General features: G+C 46.4%; 1 protein-coding gene across 1 annotated transcript in view; it reads left to right on the top strand.

Moving 5' to 3' along the window:
* The first annotated feature begins 7811 nt into the window (after positions 1 to 7811).
* The window catches only part of SLC5A1 (solute carrier family 5 member 1), a 53582-nt gene continuing 35282 nt past the window's right edge, over positions 7812 to 26111 (top strand). The window contains exons 1-2 of the mRNA XM_069497251.1: positions 7812 to 7946; positions 13401 to 13472. Of these exons, the coding sequence (XP_069353352.1) occupies positions 7812 to 7946; positions 13401 to 13472 (207 nt within the window). The remainder of the gene's footprint in view (positions 7947 to 13400; positions 13473 to 26111) is intronic.

Here is a 26111-nt window from a genome sequence, read left to right as displayed (position 1 = left end):
CATACAGAATGTAGTTTTACTTCCCTAAAAATCTTTTGTGTTCTATATATTCATCCCTTCCTCCCCTTTAACCCCTGGAAACCACTGACCTTTTTACTATCTCCATAGTTTTGTATTTTCCAGAATGTCATATAGTTGGAATCGTATGGTATGTAGCCTTTTCAGATTGGCTTTTTTTTAACTCAGTAATATGCATTTAAGTTTCCTCTATGTTTTTCCATGGCTTGGTAGATCATTTCTTTTTAGTGCTGAATAACATTCCATTGAATGGATGTGCCACAGTATATTTACCTGTTCATCTACTGGAGGACATCTTGGTTGCTTCTAAGTTTTAGCAATGATGAATAAAGCTGCTATAAACATCTATGTGCAAGTTTTTTTGTGCTGGCATAGTTTTTAAGTCATTTGGCTATATACCAAGGAGCACGATTGCTGGATTGTGTGGTAAGACTGTGTTTAGCTTTGTAAGAAACTGCTACACTTTCATTCAATGTGACTGTACCATTTCGCATCCTCACCAGCAGTGAATGAGAGTTCCTGTTGCTCTACATGCTTGCCAGCATTGGGTGTGGCTAATTTTTTGGATTTTGGTCATTTTAATAGATGTGTAGTGGTATCTTATTGTTGTTTTAATTTGCAATTCCCTAATGACATGATGTTGAGCATCTTTTTGTATGCATATTTGCCATCTACATATTTTCTTTGGTGAGGTGTCTGCTCAGGTCTTTTGCTCATTTTTAAATCAGGTTGTTAACTTTCTTATTGTTGAGTTTTAAGAGTTCTTTGTATATTTTGGGTAACAGTCTTTTATAAGACATATCTTTTGCAAATATTTTCTCCCAGTTTGTGGCTTATCTTCTCATTCTCTTGATGTAATTTTTGATAGATGTGCTCAAATTACTATTTGAGGTGGTACCAATTGATGCTTCCACCAGTGATATGTGAGAGTACATGTTTCCTCTCACAACACAGTGTGTCACCAATTTGTCTATAGTATTTTCCAGTCTGATAAGTAAAAAATGGTATCTCACTGTAGATCCTATTTAATTGGCATTTATCTTATTAGAGAGAGATTTGGTATCTTTGAATATGTTTGTGTGCCATTTGTGTTTCCTTTTGTGTGAGCTCACTATATATTTTTTCCTTTTCCCTTGGGGTTGATTCTTATGGTTGCCGCGGATGGTGTGACTATGGTTGAGCAAATTCTGTGGGCCAGTTCAGGCCAGATCTCAATATCCTCACAATCTCCTCTCTCTGCACTCTTCGTTTATACAAGCTTTTTTGGCATTTGGACCCATTCACCACCGGCATCTTCTGTGGCTCAAGTTCCTGACTTTTCATTGACCCTGTTTTGACATTGCTGTCTTGACTAATGTTTTGGTCATTCTATATTTGTTACTGAAGATGGTTTTATCCAACTTGAGTCATTCCCTTCTTTCCCAGGGTTACACTCCGGGAAACCCCGTTCTCCTTAGTCAGCAACACCTTTAGTTCTAGTACACAATCATTTTACTGGCACATACCAACTGTGATCATGAACTAGCACAGAGTTACTCATCTTTATAAATATTTTGAAACTCCTTTAACTCAATACTACTGCCATTGTTACAACGGGATCACTGTTACCTCACAGTATGTCTGATGCCCAGTGTGTCATACAGGTGGAAAGTGTCCAGCCAGGACAGGGAACAGCTACCCTAACTCTCAGTTAAAAGCACTTTCATTTATTTATCCATCTATCTGTTATCCATCCATCCGTCTGTCCATCATCCATCCATCCATCCGTCCATCACCTATTCATGCATCCATTCATTCACCCACTCATTCCATGATTACTCTTTATGTCAAAAAGGATTAAAAATACCTGCACACCCATGTTCATAGCAGCATTATTCACAATAGCCAAAAGGTGGAAGCAACCCAATTGTCCATCAATGAATGAATGGATAAAGAAGATGTGGTGTACACATACAATGAATAATATTCAGCCTTAAAAAAAGGTAAGGAAATTCTGATACATGCTACAATGTGGATGAACCTTGAGGACATTCTGCTAAGTGAAATAAGCCAGTTACAAAAGAACAAATATTATGTGATTCCATTTATATGAGGTACCTAGAGTAGTCAAATTCATAGAGACAGAAAGTAGAATGGTGGTTACCAGGGGCAACTGGGGAAGGTTGGGGTGAGAGGATGAGGACTTAGAGTTTTAATAGGTTCTAATAGTTATTTTTTTTTTTTTATTTTTTATTTTTTGAGACAGAGTCTCACTTTGTTGCCCAGGCTAGAGTGAGTGCCGTGGCGTCAGCCTAGCTCACAGCAACCTCAAACCCCTGGGCTCAAGCGATCCTCCTGCCTCAGCCTCCCGGGTAGCTGGGACTACAGGCATTCGCCACTATGCCCGGCTAATTTTTCTATATATATATTTTTAGTTGTCCATATAATTTTTTTCTATTTTTAGTAGAGACGGGGTCTCGCTCTTGCTCAGGCTGGTCTCGAACTCCTGACCTTGAGCGATCCACCCGCCTCGGCCTCCCAGAGTGCTAGGATTACAGGCGTGAGCCACTGCGCCCGGCCTAATAGTTATTTTTTAATAGGTACAGGGTTTCAGTTTTGTGAGATGAAAGGAGTTCTGTGGATGGAATGCAGTGGCCTCATCATAGCTCACAGCAACCTCAAACTCCTGGGCTCAAGTGATCCTCCTGCCTCAGCCTCCTGAGTAGCTGGGACTACAGGCGTGCATCACTATGATGAGCTAATTTTTCTATTTTTTGTAGAGACAGGGTCTCACTCTTGCTCAGGCCGGTCTTGAACTCCTGGCCTCAAGCAATTCTCCCACGTCAGCCTCCCAAAGTGCTAGGATTACTGGCATGAGCCACCACGTGTGGCCCCCATGAAACTTTTAAGGTGGGTCAACAGGTTGGGGAGAAATTATCTGGGTGGGGAATTTAATTTTTTTTTTTTTATCTCCAGGCCCAATGCCTTGTGCATGTATTTATTTATTTACAGAAATGAGTGAAATTCACATAACATGAAATAATGACTCAGTGGCATTTAGCACCTTCACAATGTTGTGCATCCACCATCTCTATCTAGTTCTGAAACACTTCATCGCCCAGAAAGGGACCCTCCCCACCCCACCCCATGCCCACTGAGCAAGCACGTGCTTGAGTTTTACGCTCCTGAAAGGCAGGGACTATGTTCTTCTCGTTCATTTTGTACCCCTGGTGCTTAGACAAATACTCAACCAGTATTTTTCAAATAACTTCCCATCCCCATGCCTACCTTCATGGGTCTTTCAGTTGCCCAAGGATTTTTTATTATCTTAATTATGTTATTTGTAACATATTTACATATCATTAAAAATGTATTATTTTTTAGTGAGGTATAATATTTATACATAGCATTGAATTTACTATCTTAACCATTTTTTATGTGTATATTTTTTATTTCGGAATATTATAGGGGTATAAACGTTTTGGTTCCATAAATGGCTTTAGTACCATTTGAGTCAAAGTTATAAGTATGGCCATCACCCAGATAGTGTGCATTGTACCCGTTAGGTGTGAATTTACCCATCCCCTCCTCCCCCTCCCACCTGCTGGATTTCCGATGAATGTTATTTCCTTATGTGCACATAAGTGTTGATCAATTAGTTCCAATTTAATGCTGAGTACATGTGGTGTTTGTTTTTCCATTCTTGTGATACTTTGCTTAGAAGAATGGTTTCCAGTTCCATCCAGGTTAATACAAGAGGTATCAGTTCACTATTTTTTAATGGCTGAGTAGTACTCCATAGTATATATATACCACATTTCCTTAATATCCTAACCGCTTTTAAGTGTGTGGTTCAGTGGTATTGAATATATTCCAATGTTGTGAAACTATCACCCCCATCTACCTCCACAACTCTTTTCATCTTGCACAACTGAAACTCTGTACCTATTAAACAATAACTCCCCATCTTCCCGTCCCCTCAGCCCCGGCAACCGCTGTTCTACTTTCTGTCTGTATTATTTTGACGACTGGAACTACCTCATTCATATAAGTGGACTCACCCCAGGACTTTTGCGCCTGGTTTTTGTGTTCCTGGAATCCCAGACTCAGTGGCAGGTTGATAGATGGGTGGCCTCTTGGCAGTGTGGGGGGTACGGTTCACAGGTGAGAGCTTTCGTGAGGGTCTCAGCAGTGCCTGCAGGCCTCTGGGCCACCTTCTGCAAGGAGGGGCTTCTCTGCCTCAATGCATGGAGGGAGTCAGGACCCATGGCGGGGGGATGGTTACATTGAGCTGAGGCCATCAGGGCCGACATCTGCGGGTCCCGAGTGATGGTTAACTCTCTTACTTCATCTGCTCTCCTCCTGGACTCTGAGTTTTCAGGAAACCAAGGTGTTTGGCAGAAGATGGTGCCCGGAACACTGCTGACTTTTGTCTGCACGTGTTATAATTAATGACTCATTGAAACGCCTTGCACCTTCAGGCAGCCAGGGCCAAGTGCCAAACTGGGGGTGAGGTGGGGGTAGGCACAGCGGGAGGCTGCCTGGGAGTAGCCTGGGAATCTGGACTAACGCTTCACTTCTCCTTGCTCTGTCCCCTCCTCTTCCTCCTCTCTGCACTAGTGGTTAAAATGCAGGCTTTGGTACATGGGGTTGACTGGCAGCTTGGCCATTTACCAGGGAATTAGGGCAAGTTACTTAACCCTTTTGAGTCTCAGTGTTGTCATCCATAAAATGGGGATAGCACTAGGTCATTGTGAAGGCTGAAGTTGTACCACTCGATGCAATGGCCTGACGACGCGTTTCTCCAAATGCATCCCCATCACTAGGCATGGCCGTACACTGACCGGTCGCCTGCTTTCCTGGACTTTCCACACCTGGACTTGCAGTGAGGAAAAGGAAAAGGAGAGAAAACTATAGCAGCCCTCTTGGTCCCTCGCCTTTGCTGGTGTCTCACTGTCAATGTGGCCCCTTCACACCTGTCATTTGAGAGAGTCATTGCTGTCTACGCCGTATTAGAGATGTTCAAAGGGAGGGTCACAGATGTCAAGCCAGCTGTCCATGGTCTGCTGCTTGTTGGTGGCTGAGCTGAGATTCAAACTGGCCATGAGGGTCCCCTCTTCAGCCCCCCACTTCCCCAAACTCTAGGCTGTTGATTTCGTTGTGTGACAAGAGTTTAGGAGCTGGCCATTCCACCATGGGGTCCCTTGCCAAGAAAAACAGTTTAGCCAGTGAGAGGTGGGCAGAGCACATTTGGGGCCCACGGGGAGGGGGGATCCCCTGGGCTGGCAGGAGAGGTGGGACTCCTGGGGGACCTGGGCAGATGAGAGTGTGGAAGGAGGCCAAGGAGACAGGGCATCACTTGGTGACGATTCATCACCCTCCAAATGCTGGATCTTCCCTGCCAGCTGTAGACATTAGATTAGTGACCACAGAGTTGTTTGAATACTTCTTCTTCTGACAGTCAGGTACGGCTGTGACTCTGTGGACATCTGGCTTTTTAAACTCAGGACCCTAATCTGACAACTGACTGTAAACCTGTGTAGGCTCGGGAAGGTGCAGCGGGGGTGGGGGATGCTGCTTCTTTCTTTCAGGACTGTCTTCCTCATTGGCCTCATCTGACCCATGGCCGGGTGTCTGGCCAGCTTTCTCCTTTCTCTGGGGTTCTGATAACGAGGTCCCTTTTTGTGACCAGATCCTGGTTTTGGTTGGCACCAAGAAAGAGGCCAACAGGATCTTACCAGTGAGCAGTGACCCAACAGCTCTGGCCAGCCATGTGGTGCGTCACAATGTGTTCTCCTGAAAGCCCCATTCAGGGAATATTGAAGAGACCCACGAAGAAGACAGATAGCAAAAGGACCTCAGGCAGCCTGGGGACAACCACGGTGAGGGATTTCTTATGAATGACATACTTTTTATTTATTTTTATTTGTAGCCCCGGCTGGTCCCTCCCTAAATATTGTAAACCCCTACCCCCATGCTTGTGCTTTCCTGGAATGTCCCTCACTGGCACCTTACCTGGCCCATTCCTCCTTTTCTTTCAGGGCTCTGCTCAAACCAGAGCTTTCCCAGACCTTCCTCTAACCTCCTCCCATCTCCAGGTCAAATTCCTTGCTAGACATTTGGAGCACGAGTACGTCCCCTTCAAAGCACCTATCACAATGGTACTTTTAAAGGTAGTTGTCTCATCTTTGATGTTGATCTGTGTCTGCCACTGGGCAGAAAGCCCTGTGAGGGCAAGAGCCATGCGAGTCTTGTACATAGCTGTACACGCAGGATGAACACATGCAACCTGGCACATAGAAGCTGCTCTTTTGCGGCAAGAATGAATGAATGAATGAATTTTCTGGCCTCTCCCTGGCCACCATCTTTTTTTCTCTTTGCCCATTTATGTTCTGCTTCCCTAAAAAGATCAAAGGGTGGCCCTGTCCCTCCTTTGAAGTCCTTTAGCACTTCTAGTCCTCTCTTCTGCTCACTTTTTGGGTTTTTTCATTTCCACAAACTTCATTTTCTATGCCTTGTACTTTTGGAACTTGGCACGGGCTTGCTGCCTGCAGTCACGGGTTCGGGGCTGAATTTTTGTTGTAAGTGGGCTCACATCCAGGCTAGACCAGAAGTTCCCCAAAGGCAGGGACTCTGCCTGGCACAGAGCCAAGTGAAAAAGCTTTGCTGCTTGCAGGTATGAATGAACATGGACAAAAGGTCAGTTGCTCCAAGCTGCAACTGACAGCAGAGCTCTAAGTCTTGGGAGGCATCCACGACAGAGAGCCTCTGCTTCCAGGTCCCCCGGAAGAGGAGCTCCTGCTCCCTCTGGGCAGACACGAGGGTGGACCCTGGATGTAGCCTTATACAGTTAACGTTCCTGGGAGATGCCGTCCAAGTAGCGATTCTCTGACAGCAGCCTCCATGGGGGGAACAGGTGCCGGTGAGGGAGGAGGGGAAGCAGCTCTCTGAGGCAGCAAAGTGCAAATTCCCAGGCTGCTCAGATTTGGGCAGTGGATGGTTGTCTAGCAGTGGGCAAGGAGGGCCGGTGGCAGAACAGAGTCCTGGTAGGGTTTGTGGGGTTCTTCCCCCTCCCTGCACCTCCTCATCAGAGCAGGGCTTCCCTCTTCCAGAGCAGCTGCTTTTGGCTGCTGTGTGGCCTCCGGGGCCAGCCTGGGGATGGCCACAGTGCTCCTGGAGGCAGCAGGCTGCGGGAGTCAGGAATGTGGGCGAGTGGGTAGCCATCGGTGTGGCCAGGAGATTAGAATTGCGCTGAATTTTTTTTCAGCAACACCCAGCAACTTTCTGTCCTTTCAAGAATGTTCTATGCAGAGAGCAAGAACTTGGCTGACTCTTCAGAGGATTGCTGCACCTATTTTGAACATGGCGAAGCCAAGTCCACAAAGGGCCTGGGACTGGTCCAAGGGCAGGTGGCAGGTGATCTGCAGCCTTTAGGCTCCTGGCCCCAGGTGGACTGTTCCTTCGATGGAGCCACTCCCACTCTGCCCCGTGGCCCCATGGCAGGTAGGCGTGGCGGCCCGGCCACCGCGGGCCTTTGTGCCAGGCGGGCACCACCCCCTGGCCTGCCCCTCCCCGCTCCCAGGACAGCCCTTACCTGCCCACAGCGCTCCTCCAACGCCGACAGTGCTGAGAGCTCCTCATTCAGCGCTGCGCGCCCGGAGCTGCTCCCCGACGGTGCAGCGCGGCGCACGAGCCCCCGCGCTACTGCCCCGAGCCCCCAACGTCGCGGGTCCCCTCCCGGGCTGACCATTAACCAGGAGGCCGTATAAGGAACGAGTGGCCCGGGCGTGCAGGAGGGACGCGTCGCCGCCGCCATGGACAGCATCACCTCTAGCCCCGCGGCCACCGCGACCACCGCCGCGACCCAGTCCTACGAGCGCATCCGCAACGCTGCCGACATCTCTGTCATCGTCATCTACTTCGTGGTGGTGATGGCCGTCGGGCTGTGGGTATGTGGGGGGTCCCGGGACGCGGGCTGAGCGGGCCAGGGCCACCGGGAGGGAAGAGCTGGGCCACAGAGGAGCGACGGCACAGCCTCTCTGTGCTGCAGGGGCCGGGTAGGCTTCGGAGTCTGCGGGCAGGAGGAGAGGAGACTTGGAAGCGCTTGAGAGGAGTTCGGGGCAGTGTGAGGTGAGCGGGGCAAGCAGGGATGAGCGGAAGAGAGAAGGGAGCCCAGGGGAGCCTGCCAGCAAGGGCTGAGGAGGATGCGGGGCCTGAGAGCAGAGGAGGAAGGTAGGGGACTGGAGGGCGTGGCGGAGAGTGCGGGAGGGAGGCGGGGAAGGGGTAGCCTGCAGTCGCAGGAAGGGCCCCGGGGCTTGGGAGATGAGCCCCAAGGAGGTGCCTACTGTCCTACCTGTCAGTCATCCAGTTTTGGGAAAGGGAAATCGTGTAGCGCAGGAAAGCCATAGCCTCTGTCAGCCCCAGGTTCCGTGGGACAATCCATGGGGCAGGTGCTCACTCTGCTGTCCCCACTCACAGGTGCTGTCCCCGTCCTGGGAAAGGCTAACCCCGAGCCCTTGAGCCTGCAGGTCCCAGGGGCTGGAGCAAATCAGAGATGGGGAAGATGGGAGGAGGAGGAGGAAGAGGAGAAGGAGGAGGAAGACGTGGGGTGACCTGGCACTGGGGAGAGGGAAGTGTGTCTCTCTCCTTTGGGACTCTGGGGACACACCAAACCAGAGAAACTTGTTCTCCGCAGCCTGAAACTTGGAAATTTCACTTGTGACAGACTCTGGCACACCCAACAACTAGAGGAGGAGGGTTTTTGTTTTTGTTTTTTTTCCTTGGTCCAGGCTGTATGTAGTGCAGCGCTATCATCATAGCTGTCTGCAGCCTGGAGCTCCTGGGCTAGAGGGATCCCAGGAGGAGGTGTTTTGAAAGGGTACAGATATTCCAGCCACTCTCAGGCATTGTCATGGAGCAGGGGGTCGGGTGACAGAACCAGGAGATTGCTGTGCCAGCAGGTGGTTGTGTTGAACTCTTTTGACGTACAGGACAGGAGGATGGGTTTTAACCCTTCCATGGACACAGAGCTTTTTTAAAAAAGTAAGAGAAATGTTGATTTTTTTTTTTAAAGGAATTGTAGAAACCAGATGTAGCCGAAAGCCTCTTTAAGTGTCACACGGGGTCAGTGTGGCTGACTTTTGCTCAATACTCTCAGCCTCCTAGACATAGTGGGGTGTCCAACCAGGAGCCAGGATACTCAAGTTTAGTACTGGCTTTCACATGGTTTGCTCCATGTGATGTTGTTTGAGCCATGTCAACCTCATTTTACTAAGTGTAAAATAGCTACAATCTTATCAATTCTCCTCTGGGTGGTTGTGAGGATCTACAACTCTAGGATTTTTTTTTTTTTTTTTTTAAATACTATTGTCATTTGCCCTCCAGGTTATGATCCAGGCCCTGAACGATTTTTGTTCTTTTAAGTAAAAACGGGCAAAAATGGGCAGTGTATCTTCACAAATGCCACAAGACAGGGAGGGCTGGAATGCTAATCCCCATTTTACAGAAGTGGCAATTGAAGCCTCACGTGGCTGTGATTTGCCTAAGATTGCAACAGACGGAATTGTTCCTGGAACTCAGGTCTCTTGAATCCTGGATTTTTAAAGGCGCCAGGCACTGTGCCACAGTGCCTGTCTTCTTCCTCCCACCCCACCCCAGCATGTAAGTGCTGGAGCCAAGGTGTGAGGCCATCACCTGCTGGCCATACCGTACTGCTTGTTTCCTGCCCGGTCACTGATAATCTCAGTTCCCTGAACCAATCTCCCGTTAGCCTTGCCAGTCCTGTCGGTGTTTATCCTTTTTTTTTTTTTTTAATGGTGTTTACACTTTTTAAGTATCTGTGAATCAGTATCATTTGTCTTGTTAAATGCTACTTAATGAGCCTGATAGTATTTGTCTACGTTTACTCTTCGCCCATTAATCAGTGCCTCTGGACCTGGGCTGTTTAACGGGCTGGATTTCGTCCAGTTTGTTCTCCCCTTTTTACTATTGAAGGGTCAAGAGTGTCTTGATGCAGGGGTGGACATTCTGACCCCCGTGTGATCTCTGGGCTGCACAGATAGAACAATCCAGGTCCATTGTGCTGCCTTAACTTAGAAAAGACCTCCACCCATCCCAGCCAATGTCCCTGTGTCCCCATCTCCGTCTCTTCCAACATTATTTTGGTTCTGTTTTACCCTCCTCCAACTCTGCTTCATCCAATCACATTTGGACTCTGGGTTGTTACTTCTCCAGTGTTTATTTTCATTTTCCTTTCACTACCCCCCAGCTTGTTCATTGGGGGAGTGTATATCCTTTTAAGCTGGATGTCTGGCTATATTCCTGCTGGAAGATTTCATTAAAGCTATCCTGCACCCCCCTCAAGCCAGGGTTTGTTAAACTAGGGCCCACGGGCCAAATCTGACTCATAGCCTATTTTTATATGGCCCACAAACTAAGAATGTTTTTTCCACTTTGAAAGGGTTGTGGAAACAAAATAGAACAAAGCAAAATTCAAGGAGTTTGCAGCAGAGACCTTATGTAGCCCATGAAGCCTAAAGTATTTACCATTAGGCTCTTTTTCTTTACAGAAAATGTCTACTGACCCCTGTCTTATGCACTCATTTGAACTGATAAAAGTCATTTATTGCCTGAGTTGGAATGGCCCTTGGGGGAGCCCAAACCTTTCTGTGTTACAGATGAAGATCAGAGAGGGTGACCTGAAGTCATTCAGATGAGTTGGTACCAGAGCTAGGACTAGAACCTAAGTCATATGATGCCAGAGCCAATGCTCTTTCCACTATTCTACCTCTCCTCCTCCTGAGATATTATCCTCCCTGGGAATACTCTCTCCATGGTCCTTAACCACTGCATTGCTGTGACAGCGTCCTGGTGGTGCTGAATGCCTTCTTTCCTCACACATTTTCATGAATCGAGAGCCTAAAGCTTGTTGACTTCCACCCTTTTCATCCTATGCTGAAGTCTCTTCTTTAGATCATTTGACAAAATCCTCTTGACAAGTTGGCAACAGTCTTCACCTGAATAGTTCCAGCAGAGACTCTCTCAGGTGGCACCATTTCCATCTCTGGACAGCTCTGGTGGAAGGGCAGTTCTTCCTGGTAGCTGGCTCAGACCTGGCATCCTGGAGCTTCTCCCATTTGTCTGGTGGTGCCCTATGCAGGCCACGCTGAGTGAGACTGTCCTACTTTGCACGTCAGAAGACAATAGGCCACACTGGAATCTTCTCTTCTCCAGGCCCAATGTCCCATTTCTTAAGCTGTTCCTCATCCAAACAGAGGTCTGAAGTTCTTTGCTTTGCTCAGTGATATTTTTATTCTACTAGGGGGGACCCCACAAACCCAAACCCAAAACACTGTGGGTCAGTAATTGTGTTTATTTTGCCCCTTGCAGCTACCACTTGTAAATTCATTCTTTTCTAGTTGGAGGGTGGACAGGCAAATGTAATGCCATGGTTTACAAAGTGGAACCTTGGAGTTTTCCTTTGAGCATTTCTTTCTTGCAGGACAATGTCTTTCTGGGCACAAAGCATGATCCTAAGCATTATGGGAATTAAAAATTTGTAATAAGGGAACACAAAGTAAAAAATTTGTAAGGGTGTGAGCAAGGCATAGATGGAGTCCTCTAGGTGTTCAGAGGAGGGAGAGATTATTTTTTGGGGGGGAGAAGGAAGCCGTAGGGAAGGAGGAGGTTTCTATGGGGGGAGTGTCAGGTGAGGTTTCGTGGGGAAAGTGGAGTTTGACCAGCCTTAAAGGATGGGTGGGTAAAGTCTGGGCTTGGGGAGATGAAGGGACAAACACTCTAGAGAGGAAAAGTCCTGGCGTGGACACATCTCTCTTCACCGTTTGTCTATTTCCAACATCGTTCCTGAATTATTCCAGCTCCTCACTCTAGTCCCTCTCCTCATATTCCTCTAAGCTCTTCATTCCTGAGACCACCTGGGAAATGTTTATGTCTGGGCCCCAAATCCACTTTTCCTGTCCCTCCAGCCATGCTTGGGGTGGATATCAACCTTCTTCAACTTTAGAATGGCGTTTCCCTGGCCAACTGGCAGAGCCTGAGTTCTTGCGATTTATTTCTATTTCAGCCCTAGCTACCTTCTCTGCTGTGTAGGTCTGTTGGTCTCCTTGCTATTGCAGGCAAACCACTGCGGGAAACCACTGCAGAGTCTTCCAGAGTATGTCCCATGGGAGGGAGGACCCTGCTGGGATTCCAGAAAGACCGGAGCTGTGCTCTCCTGGGCTGCCAGCACACAGGGGTGCTCAACAAATTTGTGCTGATTGATGCACGAGTGGCCCTGCTTCCTGAAGGGCTAAGAGGGCCAGGGGCCAGGGGCCAGGGGCACTGTCCCTATTTTGTGCTGGAGGACTGGGCCCGAGCCTGAGCTGGACCAGGAATAAACAAAAAGCTGAGAGGCAACATTCCAAGGGAGCCGTGAGAGGGGCTGGTGGGCATGAATTGAAGATACGTGTCATTTTGCTTCTCAGGAACCTTCAGTGGCTCCCTATTGCCTGTGGAATAACACCTATGCTTTCTAGCCTAGCATTTGAGAGCCTGAGTTCTGCCCCACTTCTCACCATTGTCCCATTCACACACCTCAGCCAGGTTCACCAGAAACCACTGTTTGCCATTCCCTCCTTCCCCACGCTGGGCGCGGTTCCTTCTCCCGATCATGGATTTGCTATTCCTGCGCTATGAAATGTCCCTCCCTTTTTTCTCTGACTAATAAAACCCCACTCTTTCTTTCAGATTTGCTGAAATGCTACCCCCTTGTAAAGCCTTTCCTGACACCCCAGTCCGAAGGAATCCCTCCTTCCCCTGTACTTACCGCAGTAGTCACCATATATTGAAAAGTAATGATTCCAGCAAGCTCCTACCTACATCCTCAGAGAGGAAAGATTTGAACAGAGTTGGAATGTCTGGTCTTTTATGTAATATTTAGTACAATCCCTTTGCATTCTTAGAGCACTTTTTTTTTTTTTTTTGGTAACAGCTTTATTGAGATACAATTCATGTACCCTATGTACCTTTTAAAAGTATGATATTTTATTAGACACCCCCGTATGCTTGTAAAAAAGGCTTAAAAAATTCCATTCCCCCCTGTTTAACAGATAAGCAAACAGATCCAGGTGGAGTGACTTGCTGACAGCCACCCTGTAAGCTAATTACAGAGCTAGCTGGGGGCAAGCTGTTTAAAGCTTCTGGGCCTCATTGTCCTTGTGTCTCAAATGCAGGTCCCTGCCTCCTTCATCTCAGTATATTGAGGCCCTGGGGGAAGATGGAATGTGAAAGAATTTCAGAAAGTAGAGTGGGTAGAAGAAGGTGTCATGTAAGGGGAGGAATGCCCTTTAGGCTGGCAAGACCACTTTTGTAGTTTTCTATTACATTTTTGATCCTTTCCTCCCCAGGCTATGTTTTCTACTAATCGTGGGACTGTCGGAGGCTTCTTCCTGGCAGGCCGAAGTATGGTGTGGTGGCCGGTAAGTTTTCTCTGAAATACTATTTGAATAACTACGATATTCTCTTTCGGAACCCATTTTCTTCTTGGCTTTGGGTGGTGGTAATTCTTCCTTTCCACCTAGATCCTTGACAATGAGTCTTATGCTCACCGGGTCTCTTGGGCACCCTTAATCTCTTATGGTCAGGGAAGAGCCTTTAAATAAATAATGCTTGAATTCCCTGAAGGAATAAATAGAAGAAAAGACTGCACAAGGTGGGCAGAGTGGAGAAACAAAAAGAGCACACAGATCGAGGTAAGCTTGAGCCAATCTGAGCTTCCATTTCTGTATCTATGAAATAGGGGTGATAATATTTGCCTTCCAGGAGTGCTATGAAAAGTGGTGACCTCCTATGGGGTGAACACTCACTAAATAGTAGTAGCTCTTTTGCTACTTTTTCCTACTGTAAGTACCATAGAAGAGGGATTTTTATCTGTCCTACCTCCAGAGCCTAACATAGTGCCTGACGCATGGGAGGCCTTCAATAAATGCTGAATGGATAGAGGGGGAGCCCCCTACTGTTCCAATGACAGTTTTCCTCTGGATGAGGTTTCCTCATCTCTTGTATTTTCTATTTTGTATATTTGAGAGGCGTTTTCCCTTGGGAGGCCGAGGCGGGTGGATCATTTGAGCTCAGGAGTTCGAGACCAGCCTGAGCAAGAGTGAGACCCCGTCTCTACTAAAAAAATAGAAAGAAATTAGCTGGACAATTAAAAATATATAGAAAAAATTAGCCGGGCATGATGGCACATTCCTGTAGTCCCAGCTACTTGGTAGGCTGAGGCAGAAGGATCACTTGAGCCCAGGAGTTTAAGGCTGCAGTGAGCTATGATGATGCCACTGCACTCCAGCCAGGGCAACAGAGTGAGACTGTCTCAAAAAAAAAAAAAAAAAGAGAGACGTTTTCCCTGATGCTTCTACATGGGTGGGACTGTCCCAGTCAAAGGACATCATGTATGTTCGTGGGTGGAGGAGAAACCAGGAGGTGCCTTCCATCATCTCAGCCCAGGGCTCCGGCTGGTTTATCAGTTCAGCTCAATGACCATTTTGATCCACTCAACGGAGAGGGTGAGAACACTGGTTGAACAAACTGGCCAAATCGTGCAATTCCTTGGTCTTCAGATGTGAGTAAGGTTGGCTGGAGAAGGAGGAGAGTAACGCAGACTGCATGCAATGAGAAGGGAGTGAGAGGTGTGAGTTGGTTGCAGGAAGAGAAACAAGAAAGTAAAGACTGTCACTGTCATGATCTGTACAGCACAGAGAGAACTTACCAGTAAATCATGCCACATCTTGCAGTGGGCCTTTGATCAGCTATTTGGGGATGGATTTTAATAACTGGCATCATCCCAGTTGCTTGGGTTGTCCCTGAAGTCATTCTATTTAAAAAAAAATTAAAAATTTTTTGGACAACTAAAACTTATATGTATTTCCAGCATGCAACATATACATGATATATGTATACATTGTGAAATAATTAAATTAATTAACTTATCCATCACCTCACATACTTCACTTATTTTTTTGTGGTGAGAATATTTAAGATCTAATCTCTTAGCAATTTTCAAGTATACCATACATTATTATTAAGTATGGTCACCATGCTGTATAACAGATCTCCAGAACTTATTTGACCTAACTGAAACTTTGTACCCTTTAACCAGCATCTTCCCTGGCAACCACCATTCTACTCTCTGCTTCTATTATTTCACCTGTTTTAGATTCCACATATACGTGAGACCAGGAAGTCATTTCTATTTTATCCTTAAGGAGGCTGAGAATACTGGGCGCAGGTGCTGACTTCTGTTGTGGGTCCCTCATGGCGGTCTCTCTGACACCTTGCTGGGCAGAGGCACATACGGTCAGATGTCTCCTTTTAGTTTGTGTCAGGGCTTTTTGTCTTCTAATGCTTTGGACTTTTGTGCCTTCCCAAAAGCTGGTGTTAAAGAGGCAGCTCTGACCCAAAGTTCAAGACAGGGCTGGGTGAGTCTCCCTAGAGCTGTGCTGTGCAATATGGTAGCCACTAGTCACACTGGCTGTTTAAACCAAAATTAAAACTAGGTAAAATTAAAAATTTCTTTCCTCAGTCACATAGTCATGTTCCAAGTGCACAGTAGCCATATGTGGGTAGTGGCGACTGTGTCGGATAGTGCAGACCTAGAAGACGTCCATGTTCCATTGGACAGTGCCACTCTATAGATTTTTATAGCTTGGCATGAAATAGACCTGAGATTTGCGGACTTGCGATTTGCTGAATGAGAGCACTAAACGGCCCTTTGAAGTTTATTTAATTATTTTGAAGACAATGGACCCTTACCCCATCTAATGCTTCAGTGCCTGATAACTTCAGTGTCAGCTGGCGCCCAGCTCCACTTCCTCCTCCCCACCCCATGTCATGGGAAATTCACTATGTTTAAGACAAACCATTCCATTTTCAGACAGCTCTTTTTCCTTTTGCTGACTATCATCAAGATGAAAATTTTTAGGGCTGATATATTGGGCGTAAGACCTCGGCTTCTAATTTCTGGGTCTTGGAGAAGCCAATGAGTAGGGGAGGCATGCGGCAGAACCACCTCCAGGAGATATGCATTTTGGGCTAGGCCTGGGAACACGTCATATCTTTTTTTTTTTTTTTTGAGACAGAGTCTCACTCTGTTGCCCGGGCTAAAGTGCAGTGGCATCAGCGTAGCTCACAGCAACCTCAAACTCCTGGGCTCAAGCGATCCTCCTGCCTCAACCTCCCGAGTAGATGGGACTACAGGCATGCGCCACCATGCCCGGCTAATTTTTTCTATTTTTAGTAGAGATAGAATCTCACTCTTGCTCAGGCTGGTCTCAAACTCCTACCCTCAAGCAATCCTCCAACCTCAGTCTCCCAAAGTGCTAGGATTACAGGCATGAGCCACCGCATCCGGCTGGGAACACATCGTATCTTAACCAGAGATGATACCTTTCTTCCTGACAGTGCCCCAGCTTGGTTGATGAAAGGGCTTAACCTCACCCAAAGCAAGTAGGGTTCAGTGGTTTATGTGGGGCTTTCTGTCGGTGGTGTTTCCCTTATGCAGGCGTGTCTCAGTATCGGATTTTCTAACCAGCAGAGAAACATGGCAACATTTTTTCTTTTGTGCAGAAGTCACTGCTTCCTTGACGAGGCTGACATTCAACTCTTCTTCCTCCAACCACAGTGTCCATCAAGGTTTTATGAGATTACGTTAATGGCTTCTAAACCTGCTCATGTATCAGAATCTCAGGAGGTAATGCATGTACAGCACTCAGCATTGCGCCTGGCGAGTGCTCAATAAATCGGAGTGTTAAGAAATGGAAGGAGGGTCTGGAATGCCAAACGCAACCCTCGGGTGGCATCTGTCTGGTGCACAGTACTTAGTAGGGCTCAGTGAACAGAAGCTAGCATTTCCCTAGCTACTGCTGCTGATTCCTTACATCCAACTTTCAGGTTGACCGTGAGAGTAAATGAACATGATTTATATGTGTAATTATGTAAATCATCAATTCCAGCTACCCATTGGCCACATTTTAACATCTCTGAAATAGAGCCGTGTCTTATATTCAATCGGTAGCATGCCATAGGTTAAGTGGCAGTGTTTGTCTTTCTTCATGCTACATGGTATGTCTTATGATAGTCGGTGCCTTACATTCAATAAAGTATGGTTATATTCTACAGTAATGGTTTTTAAACTATTTTTACTGCAGCAACCTTTAAGTTCTGCAGAAATGCTTTCGGGGCTGCCCTGCACTCGGCTCCCTCGCCCCTGGCAATCCAACTTTTATTTATTTTATATAAGGGGAGTCTTCTAGGATTTTGTTTGAGAACAAGTTTCTGCTCACTTACAAAGTTTAAAAACTGCTAATGTACACGAATGCTTAGTGAGATGATTTCCATTCTGAGATTTAAAATGGTTTTAAAACACCATAGCCATACACACCTCAGAGAAGGAATTAAAGGAAAACTATGGCATGCAAGAAAATTCGAGAAAATCTAAGTACTTTCCCTCCAAAATTAAAAAAAAATATTTGAAACCGCATCAAAACTAGACTTCTAAATTTCTGTTTGAAATAAGATACAAGGTTGATTCAAGCCTGTCATTGGTCTGTAAGTCCATAACTAGAGTATCAGTTCTCAAATGTGCTGGCCCAAAGAGTGCATCACGGGGGCCAGAGATTGTCCAGTGCTGACATCTCTCTCGGCCTGCAGGCTGTAGCAGAAACTCTCCAAGGCAGCCCTTTGCCCCTTCTGTCTGCCCAGTTGCTTTGTGCCATAGGAGGAGTGGGCAGCAAAGAAGCTTCGGGAAGAGAGTCCTGGAGGATTTTAGGAAAGGAGCGCTTGTGTTGACCCTGGGTTGATATAATTGAGGTAGGGAGGGCTTGGGTTGTCACCCACAAGACAAACAGGAGAAAATCACAGCTCATAAAGTCTGAGAAGTGGTTGGACAGAGGAGAGCCTGGTTCAGGGCATTCAGGGGCTCCGAGGGCTTTGCAAGGAGTGGTTATGAGCTGTAACAGACGAAGATCCAGGAGCTCTGGAAGAGGATTCCATTCTGGAAAAGTTAACGAGACCCAGAGAGAGAGAAATAGTTTGTGGCTCGCTTTGAAGATAGAAGTGAGGGACAATCAGAGGGAAGGAACGAGGACTCTCGGTCTGAAATTACAAGAGGAATTAGCTTACAGAGGGAGCCAGGCGGGGCGGCCCCCAGAAGCCTGAGTCATGCTTGAGGCAAGCCAAGGCGACTCAACTGAGGAACGTGAAACTGTGAAGCTGCGGCTTGCGTAATTGTGGGCTGGTTGGTGGCCCGGGATTCCCTTTTTATGAGGCACCATGGTTTGGCACCTTTAACTAACAGCTGCTGTGCGCTGTGTTGTGATGATTTCTTGGGGATGTGGGTGATGCGAGGGCAGGAAGGCCGTGAAGTTCAGGTGCTAAACTTTGAAGGGGAATTCCCCACCCTTTGGCTAGTGGCAGCAGAAATTACTCTGCGAATCGGGGCCCCAGGTACACAGCCCAATGGGGGACCCTTGTTTTGGGGGAGAGTTTGATCACACCTACCAACGCCGTTGGCAGAACCAACTCCGTGGGAGCCGCAGGGTACGACAGGCCCGGGCCAAGCCTTCGACAACCCCCTTCGACTCAGAAGTAAGCATTCCAGAGGGCAGGGAGTGGGAACCGCACAGGGAGCCAAAGGCTTGGGTTCGGTCCCAGCTTTGTGACATTGGGCAATTCATTAATCTCTGAGTCTCCGAGAGTCTCCTCTGTAATGTGAGACAGTCAGATCAGGAATCTCAAAGGCTCTTCCAGGACTAAAATTCTAAGTTTCTACATCACAGTAGAGGGAACGAGCACAGGAAATGAGTGTGGGCATGCTGGTCACTCCATCACCAGTGAGCGCCATGGCGATGGAATGGCTGTGTGTCTCTCAACAGCCAGAGTTCCTTTCCTATCCTTCTTATTAGAGACTCATCAGAAAGTGGACATCACAGTGCTTTAGGGCAAGGGTTGACAAACTTTTTCTGTAAAGGGTCAGATAGTTAATATTTTTTCTGCTTTGTCACTACGTGAACTCTTGCCACAGCTTCTCCACTAAGTTGGGGTAGCATGAAAGCATCCACGGAAAATACATACATGAGTGGCTGTGGCTGTGTTCCAATAAAACTTTATTTACAAAAACAGGCAGAGGGCCAGATGTGTTGTTTTGAGGACACACACACAGTCTCGGAACAGTGCCTGGCAAATGATAAACTCTCAGGCTTAGCTCTTGTTCTTCATTTCAGCTGGGACCATTTGGAGGACTTATATCAGATCGCTTATCTGATTGTATCCTCAGTGATGTCGTCCAGCAGGATGATGATTAACCCCATGGGCTGCCCAAGTTTACACAAGATAAGGACAGCGCTAGGGCCCCCTCTGATCTTCTGGTGATTCAGGTCTCTTTCTCCTTGTCCTTTGAGATGGAAATTTATGAGGCCAGTAGGTACGATCTAAAGGTTAATCTGAAAACCAAGAAATTCTTTCATTTGGGCTGACCAGAGACCCCGATCGAAATTTTCTTTGAAGAATGAGGGCAGCTTCTCAAACTTCTAACACCCTCTAGAGTAAAATATATCTGATTTTGTTCTGTAAGTCTCTAAAACCTAATGATCAGATCAAAGTTCAGACAGTTATGATGCCACTGGAGGGGACAGAGGGGAAAACCTCCTAGGCTGAAGACACAGGTGGGAGCTCGTGGATCAGAGAGGCAGAAAGGGAGCCGGGCAAGTGGACGAGGGAGAGGCAGAGATGCACCGAGGGAGGACCCTCCCGGAGAGGTGAGAAGACAAGGACGTGGCTCTTCGTAAGCTCCGGGGAAGTGATTCCTGCCTTCTCTGACCCCCAAGTGCAAGTCCTGCTCTCTCTTCCTGCTCTGGTTGCTTTCTCCCTGCATGCAGCTGTCTCTGTCCTTACGTATCCCAGTGTCCTGTGAAGGGGACAGAGCCTGTATTTTTCTTAATCTTTTTGTGTTTTAATTATCCCTCACAACACCTAGTCCAAGGCCTTACACTGGAAGCAGGCACTTACCAAATATGGGTTGAATTAAAGAAAAGCAAGGGAGGAGACGGACGTGTCGCCAGACCCTCATGCATCCCCCTCGGTGGGATCACCCGAGACACCTAAATTTACATTCTGCTCTCTGGTGCAGGGGCCACGGAGTGTAGACAGTGGTAACAATTCAGGAAGTTGGGAGGGTGCTGGGGCTAAGTCAAAGCCCGCCTTTAATTTCCGTTCCTATGCACAGAGGGAAACATTTTGTTGTTGTTATTTTTTAGGCTCATGGTAGTAAAACTGGAAAAGAAAGCCCTAATTACAACCCCTCATTTCAGCTCATGTTGGAGCCCTCAGTAGAGTTTGGTGTGGCCATGGCTCGTCACTATCTCAGGCCATTTTTTTTTTTTTTTTTCTCAGTTTGAGTCAAGGTTTTGCAAAACTTGGCAGTTCCCATAGGTACAGATTTCCTCTCAGGTGTCAGCTTTTTTGATTATCATGGCAGATCCTGCCTTACTCCTGAACAAACGTTTGTTCCCGCCCTTCTTCTATTCCATCTCCTCTTCTATTCCATCTCCTCTTCCTGTTACCTTTTTTTTTTTTTTTTTTTTTTGAGACAGCTTTGCTCTTGTTGCCTGGTCTAGAGTGCAGTGGTGTCATCGTAGCTCACTGCAACTTCCAACTCCTGGGCTCAAGCGATCCTCCTGCCTCAGCCTCCCAAGTAGCTGGGACTCCAGGTTCATGCTACCATGCTCAGATAATTTTTCTATTTTTAGTAGAGATGGGGTCTTGCTCTTGCTGAGGCTGGTCTTGAACTCCTGAGCTCAAGCGATCCTCCTGCCTCGGCCTCCCAGGGTACTAGGGTTATAGGCATGAGCCACCATGCCTGGTCTTTCCTGTTACTTTTTCCTCTTTCTCCTTGTCTTCTTCCTCCACTGTCTTCTCTTCTTTCTTCTTCTCTTCCTTCCCTCTGTTCACCTCCCCTTTTCCTTCTCTCTCTCTCTTTTGGTGGAGCCACTTACCTCCCATGCTTCATGGCTTAGTCTCTCCTCTGAGGAGCTTCTCTGATTAACACATGGCCGCTCACTGCCCCATGTAGTCTTTGTGTTTCTAGACATCAGTGGACTGATGTGTAGCCAAGTTCCTGTCGTCTAGCTAGTACCTGTGCTCCTGGCTTCTCCTTTCCCACTGGCTGCCTTCCCGGCATGTCTAACAGATTAACATTGCTGTAGACAGAGAAAAGAAAAAAGTAAATTGTCATCAATATTTCTAGCTGGCTGAATTCAGAAGAGTGCCCAAACTATCAGCTAAAATAAAGTCTTTGGGTTATTCCTGTTAGAAATATCTCTGGGATTAAATGAGTTAGTACACGTAAACCTCCCAGGGCAGTAGATGGTCAGTACTAACCAAGGGCTGGCTATTGTTATTGTATCTCATCTCCAGATCCTCCTCCACAAACCGTGAATTCAATCATTCATCCATTTATGTATTTGTCCACTTATGCATTATTATTCTTTCATTCCACGACTGTGTGTTTGTTGATGACTTACTATGTGCCAGATTCTGTGTTAGGCGCCGGTATATACCCGGGTGTATGTGTGTGTGTCACTCACGCTCTTACGTGGAATGCGTAAAGTTATGAATAGTGGTGAAGTGTTTGGTAGGAAATCTATTTGCGTCAAGGAGCGGGTGCGCGAGTGGGAAGGAGCAGGGTCTTCCTAAACCTACATGGGAGGTCAGGGAGGGCCTTCCTGAGGATTGGGCATTTAGGCTGAGCCCTAAAGGATCAGGGGGAGCCAGCCACGTGAAGACTGATGGGGCATGAGCAAGCCAAGCAGAAGAAACAGAATGGTCAAAGGCCCTGGAGTAGGAAGGAACTTGGGGTATTTGAGGAACTGAAAAGGAGTCATCACGGGGGAGAGACAGTGCATTTAGAGCAGGCCCTTCCGGTGAGGGACTCTGAGTTGTCAGGCCCATCTGGATTGGTGGGGGGTCACCGGTCTTCTTGACCTCTAAATGCCAACCGAAGACTTCATCTGCCTGTTGTACGAAAAACCGGTGGGAGAATGTCAGCATTCGTAGTGGTGTCCTAGTTTCCTGCCCCTTTGGTTCTCCGGGCGAGGAGAGTCGTTCAGGAAGATAATGAGTGAAAGACGACCATTGTCCGTGGGGTTATGAGCTGACAGAGCAAACAGAGATTATGACAACTCTGGAGCAAAGCCCGTGTCTAAATATTTACCAGAGTCTCAGAAATAAAATATTCGGAATATATGAGCCCCACCTTATTTTCTGTCTCAATCCAGGAAGTGTGATTCTTGGGAGATGGGGCAAGGGTCAAAGGTTAAACCTTCTGTAACTTTCCCCTGCGAAAAGAGAGCTCACTGAGGGAGATGCTCATCGAAAGACCAGTTCCTGAGAGGGGAGGGAAAAATCTGGAATAAAACACGCTACAGACGGGCACAGGCTGTTCCCGAGTTTACAGTGAGGTGACTGGGAGGGTCTCACCCCACTGTGCCCCTCACTTCGGGGAAGTTCAGAAGAGAATGTCTGGGCAGGAAGGAGGAGGCCAGTGTGGTGCTGTGGCCTCTGCCTGTGCTCCCGGGACGTCAGTCACCTTTGGCTGTCTCTTCTCTCCACCTTGGGCAAGTCTCTTCTCTCTTCTGATCTTTAATCTCCTCATCTGTAAATGAAGCTGAGAGTAATACCAACCTCAAGAGACTGTTGGGGGCATTAAATAAGATAAAATGAATGGAGTACATGGTCCAACACTTGGTCCAAAGGATGCACTGTAAAAGTTAGCATTCCTCTCTCCCTTTCATTTTATTTTATTTTATTTTTTGAGACAGAGTCTTGCTCTGTTGCCTGGGCTAGAGTGCAGTGGCATCATCCTAGCTCATTGCAACCTCAAACTCCTGGGCTCAAGCAAACCTCCCCCCTCAGCCTCCTGAGTAGCTGGGGCTGCAGGTGTGCATCACCATGCCTACCTAGTTTTTAAAAATTTTTTGTAGAGTTGGGGTCCCCCTATGTTGCTGAGGCTGGTCTTCAACTCCCAGCCTCAAGTGATCCATCTGTCTTGGCTTCTCAAAGTGCTGGGATTACAAGTGTGAGCCACCACGCCCAGCCTGCTTTCTTGAAATATCAGAATTATAGAAATGAAGATTAATGGTTGCCAGTGGTCAGGGATGGGGAATGTGCGGTGGAGGTGGTGTCAGGGTGGCCATGAAAGGGTAACATGAGGGACTGAGGGATCCCTGTTGATGGAGACAGAGCAGAGATTGAGCTGTTCTATATTTTGACTATGTTAACATCCTGGTTATGATATTTTATTATAGTTTTGCAAAATGTTATCACTGTAAAAAACTGGGTAAAGTGTACATGGATTTCTTCACCTTCTTTTCTTTTCTTTTCTTTTTTTTTTTTTTTTGAGATAGTCTCGCTCTGTTGCCCTGGGTAGAGTGCAGTGGTGTCATCATAGCTCACAGCAACCTCAAACTCCTGGGCTCGAGTGATCCTCCTGCCTCGGCCTCCTGAGTAGCTGGGACTACAGGCAAGATGCTCAGCTAATTTTTCTATTTTTAGTAGAGATGGGGTTTCATTCTTGCTTAGACTGGTCTCAAACTCCTGGGTTCAAGTGATCCTGCTGTCTCAGCCTCCCAGAGTGAAGGATTTTTTTTTTTAATTTCAAAATATTAAGGGGGTACAAATGTTTTTGTTACATGGGTAGCTTTTATTAAAAAAAAAATAAAAAGAAAGAAATGCAAATTTTCCAGCCCCAACCCAGACCTACTGAATCAGAAACTTTAGGGGATGGGGCCCAGTAATGAAAAACAATAACAAAAACAAGCTCTCAAGGTGGTTCTGATTAGAGTTGCCAGATTTAACAAATAAAAATACAGGATGTCCAGTTAAATATGAATTCCAGATAAACAATAAATACTTTTTAAAAAGTCTATCCCATGCAATATTTGGGACATACTTAACACAAAAAATGTATTCGTTATTTATCTGGAATGCAGATTTAACTGTGTGTCTTGTACCCTGATGTATGCTAAAGTGTAAGGACCACCGTCAGAGGCTATCACAATGGAGGTGTGTCCAGCACAGCCCAGAGAGGGGATGGAGAAGAGACCCTGGGATCTCCTGATGTCCCTTAAAGAGGAGGGCAGGGGCAGGGAGCAGGAGGCCATGTCTAGAGTTCTGGACATTCTGGGTGGTCTACAGTTTATTAACAAAGGGAGAAATTTCCTGAAATTAGCTGAGTGCATTTTCCATTTGAGCAATGATGATCTTGCACCCTCAAAGAGAAACCACCCCTCTGTCACTTTCATGAGATTCAGGGCACTCTGCAAACACATGGGCTGTGTAAGAGCATCATCAATATTTCTTCAGAATAGGACGCAAAACTTTCTTAAATGTTTCTCTCATTTGTAACCTTATTTAAGCCTGAGAATGCCTTTGTGGGGGAGGCTAAATGGATTCCTATCCTCGGTTTATTGTGGAGGAAACTGAGGCTCAGTGCAGTAAAGTGACTGGCTCAAGATCACAGGGTTTGTTATGGCAGAGCCAAGATCAGAAACAGGTTGGAAGGCTCCCACGGTGCTCAGAGGGAGGGGAAGAAGGAGATGTTCATGCCATTTAATTGTGTTTTCAAACATGATTATCGATACAGGGTACTTTTTCCCAAAATCACTGGCTGCCTCTGATCCTGAAGCTCGTTGTCCATTTCCCCGGGCAATGCTTGACTCTCGGGTTAGTGGTCCCGGGTGCGCACTTGCTATTTTATTTTCCTTAGGGTGTGGTAGTAAAGATGAAATTAATATGTAAACTTTCTTCCTCTGGGCTATAATTTTGTTTTCATTTGAAAATAACAAGGAAATGTAATCATTTCCAAGGTAATTCCAGCTTTAACATCCTATGAACTGGGTTAAGATGTCAATTTTCTATTTCTTGTCACACAAATCATAATTGCAGTTAGCATTCAGTGACGTTTTTATGTCTTTTTCTACCTCACCCCAAACAAACACATAATGTACCTGCCTGCCTTGTTCTCAGTCCCCAGGCTCTGTCAGTGACTCTGAGACAGCTCTGGAATTGTTGTCCTTTATTCTATTTTTTTTTTTCTTTTTTTGCCCGGGCTAGAGTGCCGTGGGGTCAGCTGAGCTCACAGCAACCTCAGACTCTGGGCTCAAGCAATCCTACTGCCTCAGCCTCCCGAGTAGCTGGGACTACAGGCATGCGCCACCGGGCCCAGCTAATTTTTTCTATATATTTTTAGTTTTCCAGCGAATTTCTTTCTATTTTTTAGTAGAGACGGGGGTCTCGCTCTTGCTGAGGCTGGTCTCAAACTCCTGACCTTGAGCGATCCTCCTGCCTCAGCCTCCCAGAGTGCTAGGATTACAGGTGTGAGGCACTGCGCCCGGCCTGTTGTCCTTTATTCTTAAAGGTTTTAAAGAATTGTGTTCTGATTATAAAATTATACAAACTCATTGTGAAAAAATCAGAAAAGCATTAAAAAAGTAAAAAAAAAATGTACTCATTGTTTTCTCTTTCAGAGATAACCACTGTTAAATTTGGATTTATTTATGAATACGCACATGTACACACATACCTATGCATATATTTAGACATTTTAGGGATCATTTGCTCTATAGGTTTGTAAGGTTCTTTTTGTTTTACATTTTATCATGAGCATCCTTAAGTCATAACAAATTCTTCAAAGCTATAGTTTTAATGGCTGCGTACTATTCTATCATAAGGATGAACCTCAATTTAGGCAATTGTTTTCCTATTGTGGGGCACTTAGGTTGTTTCCAACTTGACTGTAAATAACGTGGCAATGAACATACTAATGAAATCCTTATGTCTAAGTCTTTGTTTGCATCTCTGATAATTTGCTTAAAATAGAGTCCCCAAAATAGGGCCATAAAGTGGATGGAGATGAACTTTTAAATGATTTTGATATGTATCGACAGACTTGCTTGCTAGAAAGATTGTATCCATTTACATTTCTACCAGAAATATATGGGAGGGCCTGTTTACTTGCCCACATCAAGTATTTAAAATTAAAAAAAAAATAATGTCTATTTGATGGA

Source organism: Eulemur rufifrons, chromosome 21, assembly GCF_041146395.1.
Source record: "Eulemur rufifrons isolate Redbay chromosome 21, OSU_ERuf_1, whole genome shotgun sequence".
NCBI classification, from domain to species: Eukaryota; Metazoa; Chordata; class Mammalia; order Primates; family Lemuridae; genus Eulemur; species Eulemur rufifrons.
Note: the sequence above shows the minus strand (reverse complement) of the source record. Positions and strands in the feature narration are given on the sequence as shown.